The 13,435-nt window shown below is 43.6% G+C and overlaps 1 protein-coding gene across 3 annotated transcripts in view; it reads left to right on the forward strand.

Annotated features, from left to right (window-relative positions):
• c18h12orf56 (chromosome 18 C12orf56 homolog) overlaps positions 1-13,435 on the forward strand; it is a 72,442-nt gene that overhangs the window by 19,216 nt on the left and 39,791 nt on the right. For all 3 annotated transcript variants that reach the window (XR_009446899.1, XR_007249304.2, XM_048548332.2), the window contains exons 4-5: positions 7,465-7,858; positions 7,951-8,030. Coding sequence is in view for 1 of the 3 variants with exons in the window: in XM_048548332.2 (XP_048404289.2) it covers positions 7,465-7,858; positions 7,951-8,030 (474 nt within the window). In the remaining 2 variants the exon portion in view is untranslated. The remainder of the gene's footprint in view (positions 1-7,464; positions 7,859-7,950; positions 8,031-13,435) is intronic.

Here is a 13,435-nt window from a genome sequence, read left to right on the forward strand (position 1 = left end):
GCGTGTTAATAGATTGCATTATAGTCACAGACAAATCTGGACTTTCCTCTTCCTATTGCAGGAAGTTTGGGAGCGGGATTTCAGTCACACTAGGTTGAGCTCATTGAAGGAGCATGTATTTGTTTGACAATGAGGGGCCATGTGTTAGAATGTTCTTACAACTGCAGCTACTTTTAAATAAAACTAAATCCAGACACCTGGACAGAGTAGTGATAATGGGAACTGCAGATGCTGGAGAATCCAAGATAACAAAGTGTGGAGCTGGATGAACATAGCAGGCCAAGCAGCATCTCGGGAGCACAAGAGCTGACGTTTCGGGCCTAGACCCTTTCTATTTATTCCAGTTCCCTCTCCCCATCCCCCTCTCTGAAGGGTCTAGGCCCGAAATGTCAGCTTTTGTGCTCCTGAGATGCTGCTTGGCCTGCTGTGTTCATCCAGCTCCACACTTTGTTACGTGGACACAGTAGCTTTGCTTTGCACAATTTGCTACAACATTTACTTTGGCCTCTTGGGGAGGAGTAACTTGCATATTACAAAGTATTTACAGCACCAAAACAGACTGGTCACTCAATGTTTATACGCCACGTGAGCCTTTTCTATCAATATTTGTCTCATCCAATTAATAATACTCTGTTCCTTTTGCCCACATGTACTGGTATATCTTTTCAGATACATTGATGTTGTTCATCATATCTAAACATATTGATGGTGAATTCCACATTTTAACCACTTTCTGGATGAAGAATTCACTCCTGAATTCCAGCTGGATTTATTAGAAGGATCTCTTGTTTGCAACCGCACATTTCAGTTATCCACCCCTCCAAAAACTGAAATTAGAACCACATTCTCTATGTCTACCGTTATCAAAATCCTTCTGGAATCTTAGGGATGTTTTATTAGGTCACCCCAATGCCTTCTCTTTTACATTATCCTGATGGTTCTAACCTTTACACTCTGGTCTAATCCTAGTTATAGCTTCTTTTTTACACTATCTCCAGTGCCTTGATTTTTTTTATTTCTAATTGCATTTCTGTACATTGTTGTTCCAGGAGCAGACTTTGACCAAATTAGAAGACATGTGGCTTTACAGGGGAAGAGTCTGCCTTGCTAAAACCAGGGGTTAAATGATTTTTTATTCAGAGTCCAAACTTTTCGGGACAGAATTTTTGTTCCAACTCTCTCACATCACCAACTCTAACTGCACTGATACTTGTACCCCCATATACACCCTCTTAAGTTGTCACTCAAATATCCTCCACAAACTATCACTTGCTCCCTAGTTCTGATGGACACTGGCATCCCTGCCAGAGGTTAGTAGATAATAACATACCCAATGGAGAGTCCTGTCCTGCTGATCCACTTCTACCTCACTGCCTTAACCAAGCCTGATATTACTTTGATCTCAACATTGTAGGAACATTTTGGTATGGAAACCTTGGACGGATCCTGAAGTACCTAAAAGTACCAAGGTATCAAATTTATATCCAAACTCTGAGACCTAGGACTCTACTCTCCTGCCCCCACCCACCCCTGCAACTCAGTCTTCGACTTCCTAATCTGCAGACCACAAGCAGTAAGTATAGGCAATAACACCTCCTCCACAATAATCCTCAGCACTGGTGCCTCACAAGGCTGTGTGCTCAGCCACTTACCACACGCCTTATACACTGCCTCAGTTCTAACTCCATTTACAAATTTGCTGATGACACCACCACAGTGGGTCAGTTCTCAAATAACGATGAGACAGAATACAAGAAAGATATAGATGGCTGAGTGGCACGGTGTGAAGGCAACAATCCTTCCCTCAATGTCAGTAAAATGAAGGAGCTGATCATCGACTTCAGGAAGTGGAATGGAGGACACTCCCATGTCAGTACTAAGGTAGTGAGGTGAAGGTGATCAACAGCTTCAGGTTCCTAGGAGTAAAGATCACCAGCAATCTGTCCTAGTCCACCCACATCGAAGCTGCAGCCAAGAGCGCACATCAACACCTCCACTTCCTCAGGAGGCTAAAGAAATTCAGCTTGTCCACAATGACTCTGACCAATTTTTATAGATGCACCATAGACAGCATCCTATCTGGATGCATCACAGGTTAGTATGGCAACTGCTCTGCCCAAGACTGCAAGAAACTACAGAGAGTTGTGAATGTAGCTGAGTCCATCACGCAAACCAGCCTTCTGCCAATTGACTCCATCTCCACTTCCCGCTGCTTTGGGAAAGCAGCCAACATCATCAAAGGTCCCTCCCACCCTGGTTGTCCTCTCTTCCACCCTCTTTAACTGGGCAGAAGATACAGAAGTTTGAAAACTGGTACCAACAGATTTAAGAACAGCTTCTTCCCTGCTGTTATCAGATTTATGAACGAACCTCCCAGATCTTTCTCTGCCTATTCTCTGTAGCTGTAACGCTATATACTGCATTCTGTTCTATTACCCTGATGTATTTGTGTAAGGTACAATTTGTCTGGTTAGCACAAAAAACAATACTTTTCACTGTATCTCGGTATGTGACAACAAATCAAATCATGTGCTAATCTGAAAGAGAAGTGCTTCTTTTCTCAGGAATAAAAAGATTACGAGGAATGCTGAAACTATAACGGAAGCCGTTGGCAATTTCTTTTCCAGTCAGCACTTTGGCTCATTTTAAAGATGAAGAAATCAATGTTGTCATAATATATTCTATCAAATCATCTTTATTTTGTGTTTTAGACTCATGTTAAATTAATGCCGATTGCTGTTTTGGGAAGTTCACGTCACACAGCTCGTTGTGGAATACATTTGTAGCTTTTGGTCATGATCCTACAGAGATATTGTGATGGAAACTCTTATCTCTAACAGACAGCTCTGTCTGACGATAACTGTTGCTACAGCAGGGATATAATGGCACTTCTCCTTTGGCAATTCCTACCCTTGGATACATGACTTTCACTTGTGTTCTATTCCCAGCTCACAATGTCAAGCTCCACATGTCCAGGCTATGTTTTCTTCACTTTCTCCTTGTCGCTATGGAGACTGTTGTTTGCCGAGCAGACACAGCCCCTCAGGGAGCTCCATTGATCCTCAAAGAAGTAATCCTTAGTGTGATAACACACACAGATTCACAATAATTTGTGTTGTGCTAAGTGTAAATATCTGCGGGTGATGAAGCTCTGTTACAGCTTTCTGGTTACTATGCAGAGCGCACTATCAAATGCACGGTCCCAGAGTGATCATTCATTTTAGTACAGTTGCAGGTACATTGTACTTCACACGTTTTCCATTTAGTATTATGGAAATATAAAATAACAAGCTGCTATGATTTAAAAAGAATTGCTAAATGTCTAGGAAAGTAATAGTGCAGGTTTCTCCTTCCTTAATTCTGCTTCCAGCAGTTTTTCAATAATCATGACCTGTGTGTCAAAGGAAGGAGAGGTCTGGCTTGATGTGTCTGCAAGCTTGAAGGTAGTTTCACCCTGAATATGGATTGACCATTCTTTACATTCACAGAGTTGACATAGAGATGGAGACTGCATTAACAATAAAACAAGAAGTGGGTGTCGGGAGGTTTTCAGGAGCTCTGATGTGGATCTTTGTTTATATTTTGTGTGTCTTAAGTTTTTCTTTATGCCCCTTTTTTGGGGGGTGGACCTGTCTTTGTTTCCTTTTTCTTCACTAACATAACCCTTGTCAATGCCTTTGTGCCCTTCTTGCCCACCCTCCCGGCCAACCACTCACCGTTTGCTCTCTGCAAACTGCAGCTCCACCTCAAGCTGTGTTGCCAGTGTCCGACCTCACGTTGAGTCCAATTCGCCAAGTGGCAGTGTTTTCAAATCCTTTTTTGGTTCCCCCCCAGCATCTCGCCCTCTCTGTCATTTCCTTTAGCCCCCTGAACCCTAAGCTCTGGAATTCCCTTCCTAAAGCTGTTCTCTTTAATACCTACTCTCTTTGAAGATCTCGGTCACCTGCCCTAATGTCTTTGTATCTGGCTCGTTCTGATAATGCACTCGAGGTTTTACAACAGTACAGTCGCTGTGTGACTGCGATTTGCTAATTCCTCATTCCTACATTGTCTCTGCACCATTACCTAACTTTCCTGCCCCTCTACCTAGCAGTTTGTAGGGCACTGAAATTGATTACAGAGAACATATTGCACAGAAACAGGCCGATCAATACATCTTAATCAATTGGGCCAGTGGGCTGAGTAGTGGCAGATGGAGTTTAATTTGGATAAAAGTGAAGTATTACATTTTTTGATAAAACAAACAAGGGCAGCACTTCTATAGTTAATGTTACAGCCATGGGGTGAGCAGGGTGGGGGGGGGGGGGGGGGGAGGTGGTATTGTCGAACAGAGACCTGGGGGTTCAAGTACATAGTTCTTTGAAATTTCCATCACAGGTAGGCCAGTTTTGGAGTAATGTGTCCAGTTCTGGTCGCCCTGTTATAGGAAGGATATTATTAAATTGGAGACAGTACGGAAAAGATTTACCAGGACGTAGCTGGGACTGGAGGGTCTGAGTTATACTGAGCAACTAGATAGGCTGGGACTTTTGTCCCTGGTGTATAGTAGGTTGTGAGATGACCTTAAACAGTTTTATAAAATCATGGGGGGGGGGGGTATAGATAAGGCGAATAGCAAAGGTCTTTTGAGTAGGGTGTGGGAGTTCAAAACTAGGGGGCATATTTTTAATGTGAGAAGAGAAAGATCTAAAAGGATCCTGAAGGGCAACTTTTTCATACAGAAGGTGGTTCACGTTGTGGAACGATCTACCAGAGGAAGGTGTGGATGCAGGAACAGTTATAATGTTTGAAAGGCATTCGGCCAGGTACATGAATAGGAAAAGTTTAGAGGGATAATGGCCAAACGTAGGCAAGTGGGACTAGCTTAGTTTGGGAAACTTGGTTGGCATGGATGAATTGGACTGAAGGCTCTGTTTCTGTGCTGTATGACTCTATCCAGTCCAAACTGTGATTGTGCTGTATAAGAGCATATTACTTCAAGAGGGAGATGTGGCATCAAGTCACATTAATCTACATTAATGCTGTAGGCTCACAGGTTCATAGCTCACGTTGGCAGCTGGTAGAATATGTTGAATAAAAAGTTTTCAAACTGAAAACTAGTCTCGGTGATGGTAACCATAAAACTATCATTAATTATAGATATTTTTTTCTTTAAACAATGGATGTTGTTTAGGGAAGGAAATCTACTGTCTTTGCCTTACATTTGGCTCCAGATCCACAACAACGTGGTTGAAGCTGGTACAGGCGCAATGGGCAGAATGGTATTCTTCCTCACTTCTGTGATTCTTAATCACCGTCTGTTTTGGCAGAGCAAGCCACTCAGTGCCAGGGCAGTTAGGGATGGGCAACAAATACCGGCCTTATTACAGACACTCACTCACTCACAGACTCACTCACTCACTCACTCACACAGACACACACACACACACACACACACACACACACACAGACAGACACACACAGACAGACAGACACACACAGACACACACATACACACACACCTCGTTCATGAAAAAATATAAAACATCCTCCTTTTACTCTGCTCTTTCACTCCCTTCTCCTGATGTACTTACTTCATAATTCTGACAGATATTCAGAGCACTATCTCATCTTTTCTCTGTACAACAACTACATATATCCAATATTTTCTGTGCCTGATTTATCGCATTTAATATTTTTATTTGGCATTGTATTTGATTGGTTGGTTTCTTTAGTGCAATGTTAGGATTTAAGAGGAAAAATCTGAAGGGGATTCCACCTACAGAAGAAATTATTTTTCCCAGTCCTAGCACATGGCATTAAAGCTTCTCTAAGTCAGATATTCTGAGTCATACAAAATAGCCTTCACGTTGCTGGGATGAATATAGGACTGTTTTCAAGAAGGAACTATAGTTCTTGGGGCTAAAGGGATCAAAGGGAATGGGGAGAAAGTGGGAACAGCGGACTGAGTTGCATGATCAGCTATGATCATATTGAATGGTGCAGCAGGCTCTGAGGGCTGAATGGCCTACTCCTGCTCCTATGTTTCTGTTGTCCTTCTGAAGAAGGATCTAGGCCCAAAACGTCAACCTTCCTGCTCCTCTGATGCTGCTTGGCCTGCTGCGTTCACCCAGATCTGCACCTTGTTATTTATGTTGTTATTAGTAGGATTTGAGTTTACCAAAGTTTTGAGAAAAATCATTGTCAGTTTTCCCACCACGATGAAGACAGGGCGTGGCTTCAAATCAAGAGCAACAAAAAAAGTGAAGATGTGACAGATGTGACCATTTACTTTTACTTGTGCCCTTCTCACTTTCTTCCATGATATGTACAGTGGATAATAAGCTGCCCATTGGATGCCTACAGTCTGCACATAATTAGCTACTCTGCTGCTAACATGGGTGGTTTCACATAAATTTGATCGCTGTAAGTGGACCTAATTTAATCTGAAAAATTGCCTGTGTTTATATTGTGAGTCTGATTAAGAGTACTTGAGTTTCTTTAGATGCTGTAATGTGAATCATTGACTTAGCTTTCAGACATTGCTGTAAGGCAAGTACTTGTCAGCCTAATTGTGGGCTGAAGGGCCTGTTCTGTGCTGTACTGTTCTATGTTACTTGCTATTATGGTCTCTGTTTCCCTAATTTAGAAAGCCTTCATGAAACAACGTGCGGAAAACCTCATTCTCCCTCTTTCTGGTACCATGTTTAAATACGTTCAGAAGGGATTTTGTTTTTTTTCATAAATCCCCTACAGTGTGGGAACAGGCCCTTTGGCCCAACAAGCCCGCACCGACCCTTGGAGCATCCCACCCAAACCCATCCCGCTATAACCCACCTAATTTATACATCCTGAACACTACGGGCAATTTAGCATGGCCTATCCACCAAACCTGCTCATCTTTGGACTGTGGGAGAAAACCGGAGCACCCGGAAAAAACCCACACAGACACAGGGAGAATGTGCAAACTCCACACAGCCACCTGAGGCTGGAATTGAATCCAGGTCTGTGGTGCTGTGAGGAAGCAGTGCTATCCACTGAGCCATGATGCCGCCCTTAATACAATTCAGTTCAGAAGAAAAGGCATCCTGGACTTGAAACATTAACTCTGTTTCTCTCTGCCAGACCTGCTGAATTTCGCTGGCATTTTCTCTGCCTTTGTTTCAGATTCCTAGCACCTCCTTTTATCTAAAGGACAGGTCAATTTCAGTTAAGCCATTTAGGGGTGAGATCAGGAGGCACTGCTTCAACAGGGAGTAACAGAAGACTAAAATTTTCTTCCTCTTACTGGAAGATCTATTGAGATGTTTGAAAATGGCAAAACTGGCATTTTTGTTTGTTAGCCCAAGGGGAAATGGAGCAGAGATGGGTGAGAAGAGTTGAGATACAAATCAGCCACGAATGGGGCAACAGGATTGAGGGGCTGAGCCGCCCCCATGCTGCGGAGACTCATTCTCATTTGACGTACCTGTTTCTCACGTCCAGGGGGAACGCAGCAGAGTCCGGGGAGCCGCACTCCACGCTGAGGCACGCTGCCTCCTTCCCGACTTCTGCCTTGAAAAATCTGAAACTATCCGACCGGCGCAACGTGGAGAGGTCTGTACCAACGCCTCCAATTGCCCGACCATTGCCAGTCCCTCCGAAAGAAAATGCAACAACAGCAACTGCTTACAGCTCAGTATCAACGGAGCGGTTGGGAGCCAGTCCTTACCCCTGGCACTGGAACATGAAGGAACCTGGACCTGACATAACCCCTGAACCAGATAAGGGAATGACTGAACAAGTCAAGCCGAAAGAGTCCGAGCTTAACCTCTACATTATTTCTATGACCTCTCTCATATTCCTCCATTTGAAAAGTGCATGGAATAATTATATGATAGTAAGTACAAACAAGGATGCACATTTATGTTGCTGCCTGTGCTTTTTGCTCAGCTTTGTTAATATTTGGTTTTGTTTACATGTTTTCTGCAGCAGTCGACACTCCTGCAGGATCCAGGTTACGCGAGAGTGACAGCGCCTATCTCTCCACCTCGAGGTCCAAAAACTCTCAGGTATCTCCTGCCCGAGCCCTGTCCTCCATTTCTTGAGTTTGTGAGAGTGATACAAAACATTCTTGGTGATATGAAACAATGCCCAAAGATGCTGGAAATGCACAGCCGTGTTGGTCAGCATCTGAAAGAGGAGTTAACGGTTTAACCAGGAACCCCCCCCCCACTGCATCCCAAAACCAGCCCAGCTCATCCCCGCCTCCCTAACCAGTTCTTCCTCTCACCTATCCCCTCCTCCCACCTCAAGCTGCACCTCCATTTCCTACCTACTAACCTCATCCCGCCTCTTCAACTTGTCCGTCCTCCCCGGACTGACCTATCCCCTCCCCACCTCTCCACCTATACTCTCCTCTCCACCTATCTTCTCCTCTATCCATCTTCGGTCCGCCTCTCCCCCCCTCCCTATTTATTCCAGTTCCCTCTCCCCATCCCCCTCTCTGATGAAGGGTCTAGGCCCGAAACATCAGCTTTTGTGCTCCTGAGATGCTGCTTGGCCTGCTGTGTTCATCCAGCTTCACACTTTGTTATCTCGGATTCTCCAGCATCTGCAGTTCCTATTATCCCTGATACAATTTTAACCTCCTCCATCAGCACGTTTGTTTCTTTTCCCAGATTTTTTTTCCCCCCTGGGATGTGAACATCCTTGGTTGGGTCAGCATTTATTGCTTCCTCTGCGGTTACCCTCAAGAAGGCTTGTTGGGCTGTTTCAGTGAGCTGTAGATCAGGCAGTACATATAGGCCAGACGAAATCAGCCAGGACAGCATGGTGGCTCAGTGGTTAGCCCTTGCTGGCTCACAACACCCGGAAGCCAGTTTCCATTCTAGCATTGGTGAGTCTGTGTGAAGTTTGTACATTCTCCCCACGTCTGCTCAGATTACCTCCAGGTTTCCACCCACAGTCCAAAGGTATGCAAATGAAGTAGACTGGCCATGCTAAATTGCCCACATGTTTAAGGATGTGTAGGTTAGGTAGATTAGTCATGGGAAATGCAAGGGAACAAGGTCTGGGTGGGATGCTCTTTGGACAGTCAGTGTACTTAATGGGCTGGTCAGCCCACTTCCAGAGGGTCGGGATTCTATGAGCATGAAGGATTCCCTCCCTTGGAGTGCTGAAAGAGATTTACAACAATGCAGCGGTTTCGTCCTTATTATGAATGAGATTGACATTTTATGTCAGATCCTACAGACTTTGGATTTCTTTAGCAGTTGTGTGTTTTGTTTTATGAAATGTAACCATTAGTGGTTATTTTCCATCTCTAATTGCCCAGAGGGCAGTTGAGTCAATCTCATTGCTGCGAGTCGAGAGCCACGTGTAGGCCAGGCTCAGTCAGGATGGTAGATTCGACTAAAGGGCCTGAGTGAACGCAAGAGTTTTTTTTTTTAAACACTTGTCAATTTTTTCTCACAGTGAGTAGTTGGGGTATAGAATGCACTGCCTTGAAATATGGTGAAAGCAAGTTCAATTTGAAGCAATCAGTACAGGCATTAAATGATTATTTGGATAGAAATGGGATGCAGTGATGTGGGGAAAAGGCAGGAGATTGGCACTGAAACAAAGAACAATACAGCACAGAAACAGGCCCTTTGGCCCTCCAAGCCTCCGCCGACACATTTTGCCCTTCCATATTAAAACTGTCTTCACTTACAGGATCCGTATCCCTCTATTCCCTTCCTATTCATGTATTTGTCCAGGAGCTTCTTGAAAGCTGCTCTTGTGTCTGCTTCCACCACGTCCTCTGGCAGCGTGTTCCAGGCACTCACCACCCTTTGTGTGAAAAACTTGTCTTGCACATCTCTTTTAAACTTCCTCCCTGGCTCCTTGGACTTGAGTCGCCTATTAATTGACCCATCCACTCTGTGAAAAAGCGTCATATTTCCCATCTATCCATGCCATTCACAACCATATAAATTTCTATCAGGTCACCCCTCAGTCTCCTGCCTTCCAATGAAAACAAACCCAGTCTATCCAACCTTTCTTCATGGCTAAAATCCCCCATACCAGGCAATATCCTGGTAAACCTTTTCTGTACCCTCTCCAAAGCATCCACATCCTTCTGGTAGTGTGGAGACCAGAGCTGTGTGCAATTTTCCAAGTGTGATCTACCTAAAGTTCTGTAAAGCTGCACCATAACTTGCCTATCCTTATACTCAATGCCCCTTCCCATGAAGGCAAGCATGCCGTAAGCCTTTTTTACTAGCTTATCTACCTGCACTGCCACCATCTGTGGACCTGCACACCCAGATCCCTCTGCATATCAATACTCCTAAGGGTTCTGCCATTCACTGTTTCATTTCCACCTGTACTTGAACTTGCAAAATGCATCACCTCACATTTATCCAGATTAAACTCCATCTGCCATTTTTCTGCCCATGCCTCCAACAGATCTATATCCTGCTGAATCCTCTGACAGTCCTCCTCACTATCAGCAACTCCACCAATCTTTGTAACGTCTGCAAACTTACTAATTAGACCAGCTACGTTTTCTTCCAAATAGTTTATGTAAATCATGAACTGTAGAGATCCCAGTACTGATCCCTGTGGAATATCATGAGTCACAACCCTCCATCCCAAAAAGCATCCTTCCACTGCTACCCTGTTTCCCATGACTAAGCCATTTCTGTATCCATCAGCTCACCCTGATGCCATGTGACTTCATTTTTTGTACCACTCTGCCATGAGGGACTTTACTGAAGTCCATGCAGACAACAGCAATCACTTTTCCCTCATCAATAATCTTTGTCACCCCCTCAAAAAAACTCAATCAAGTTAATGAGGCATGACCTCCCCCGCACAAAACCATACTATCTGTCACTAATAAGTCAATTTGCTTCTAAATACGTATAGATCTTGTCCCTGGGAATCTTTTCCAATAATTTCCCTACCACTGAAGTGAGGCTCATAGGCTTATAATTTCCTAGATTATCCGTTTTACCCTTCTTAAACAATGGGACAACATTGGCTATTCTCCAGTGCTCTGGGATTTTACCTGTGGCCAAACAGGATATAAATATGTCTGTCAATGCTCTAGCAATTTGTTTAATTGACTCCCTCGATATTCTGGGATAGATCCCATTAGGACCTGGGGACTTATCTACCTTCATACTTTTTAAGATGCACAATACCTCTTCCTTTTTAATTGAAACTTGGCTTAGAAACTCGACTCTCCCTTCCTTGAGATCGTTCTCTACCAATTCCTTCTCTTTGGTGAATACTGACACAAAGTATTTGTTTAGGATCTCGGCTACCTCCTCCGGCTTCACAAATAGATTCTCTCCTTTGTCCTTGAGTGAGTCAACCCTTTCCCTGGCTACCCTTTTGTATTTTATATATGTATAAGGAGTTTTGGGATTCTCCTTAATCCTGTTTGCTAATGACTTTCCATGACCCCTTTCGGCCCTTCTAATTCCTTGTTTAAGTTCTTTCCTACTTTCCTTATATACTTCAATGGCTTTGGCAGTTCCCATCCTCCTAGAACTTACTTATGCTTTTTTTCTTGACCAAGATGATAACATCCCTGGTCATTCAAGGTTCACGTGACTTGCCCAAAACTATCCTTCATTTTTGCTGAAACGTACTGCTCCTGAACATTCTTTGAAATACTCCCACATGTTTAAAGTGAATTTATCTTCAAACAGCTACTTCCAATCAATATTCTCCAGTTCCTGCCTAATATTGTTGTAGTTTGCTTTCCTCCAATTTAACACCTTCTCCCAAGGATTGCTGCCATTTCTATCCATGAGTAACTTAAAACTCACTGGGTGACAGAACAGGTGCAGCCATGATGGGCTGAATGGCCTCTATGTACCGTAACAGTGATTCTGTTAACTGTATCTGTAATTCTGTCACCATTAGGCTAACATTTTCATTCCAGACCTGTATGAAGTTCACCATTGTTGGATTCGAATCCCTGTTAGCAGAACATTTAGCTGGGATTCTGTATCACTCATTCAGTGACTACTACGCCACCACCATCTCCTCCACTGGGATTGGAACTCGTTTCTTCAGAATGTTAGAAAAGCAGTCTGGATTACCAATCCAGTAACAGAGCCACCATGCTGCCTTGCACAGTTTCACTACTGCAGAATGATCAAATTAGCATCCTCTGTCCATTTTGGACTGTCTCTCTGATTGTTGTGCATTAAACACAGATCTGGTTGCAAAATATATTAATGCATTTGTAAACAGTGTGTCCATACAAAATGATGGCATTAATTTTGAGAGCAATGGGAGTCAAGGAGGACTATAGCACAGTAAAAGGTCCTTAAACCAGTTGAGCCTGCACTGATCAAAAAACAACTAGCTAACTATTCTAAGAGATAATGGGAACTGCAGATGCTGGAGATTCCAAGATAATAAAATGTGAGGCTGGATGAACACAGCAGGCCAAGCAGCATCTCAGGAGCACAAAAGCTACTGAGATGCTGCTTGGCCTGCTGTGTTCATCCAGCCTCACATTTTATTAGCTAACTATTCTAAACCCATTTTCCAGCACTTGTATGCTTTGGAAATGCAAGTGCACATCTAAACACTTTTTAAATGTGTTGAGTGTTTCTGCCTCTACCACCCTGACAGGCAGTGAGTTCCAGATTCCCACCAACCTCTGGATAGTAAAACAAATTTCCTCTCATTGCCTCTAAACCTTCTGCCCCTTAACTTAAATCTATGCCCCTGGTCATTGATCCTCCCACCCAGGGGAAAGTTTCTTCCTGTCTGCTCTGTCAATGCCCCTCATAATTTTATACATGCCCTCCTCTCTCAGGCTCCTCTGTTCCATGGAAAACATCCTCAGTCTATTGAATCTCTCTTCATAACTTCCATCAGTGTAACTAAGTGTGAAACCCAAAATTAACCCATGTTTTCCTAAGGTGACAGCAACTGCAGAGATCAATCATGCCTTTGGGCTGATCAAAGGCGATGTATAAACAGATGAAATCTTGGGATGTGGTGGTGGGGAAGTAGTGGAGTTAGAGAGAGAGGGAAAATGAAGGAGTAACACAAGCACCAGGTCAGAAATCAAACTAGTGGAGAAGGATTGAGATAAACATTTGGTTCATTTTGTTCAATTCAAGTGGCTTCCGATGATTATTTAGATAGAAATAATGTGCCAGGGTATGGTCAATAAAGCAGAAGGCTGGCATGAGGTAATGATGCGGGTTTGAAGAGCTGCTGCAGGCACGTTGGGCTGAATGGCCGCCTCCTGTGCTGTAACATTTCTATGATTCATAGCTTTCAGATTTCAGTCTGTAGGGGACTCTTCTCATCATTTTATTCTTTTCATGAGTTGTGACTATCACTGGTAAGAGTCAACTACACTAGCTCTCGGTCTGGCATCACATTTAGGCTAGACCATGTAAGGATGTCAGATTATCAAAGATAATAAAATAAAATTCCTCTCGTCCCCTCTAAA

Source organism: Stegostoma tigrinum, chromosome 18, assembly GCF_030684315.1.
Source record: "Stegostoma tigrinum isolate sSteTig4 chromosome 18, sSteTig4.hap1, whole genome shotgun sequence".
NCBI lineage: Eukaryota > Metazoa > Chordata > Chondrichthyes > Orectolobiformes > Stegostomatidae > Stegostoma > Stegostoma tigrinum.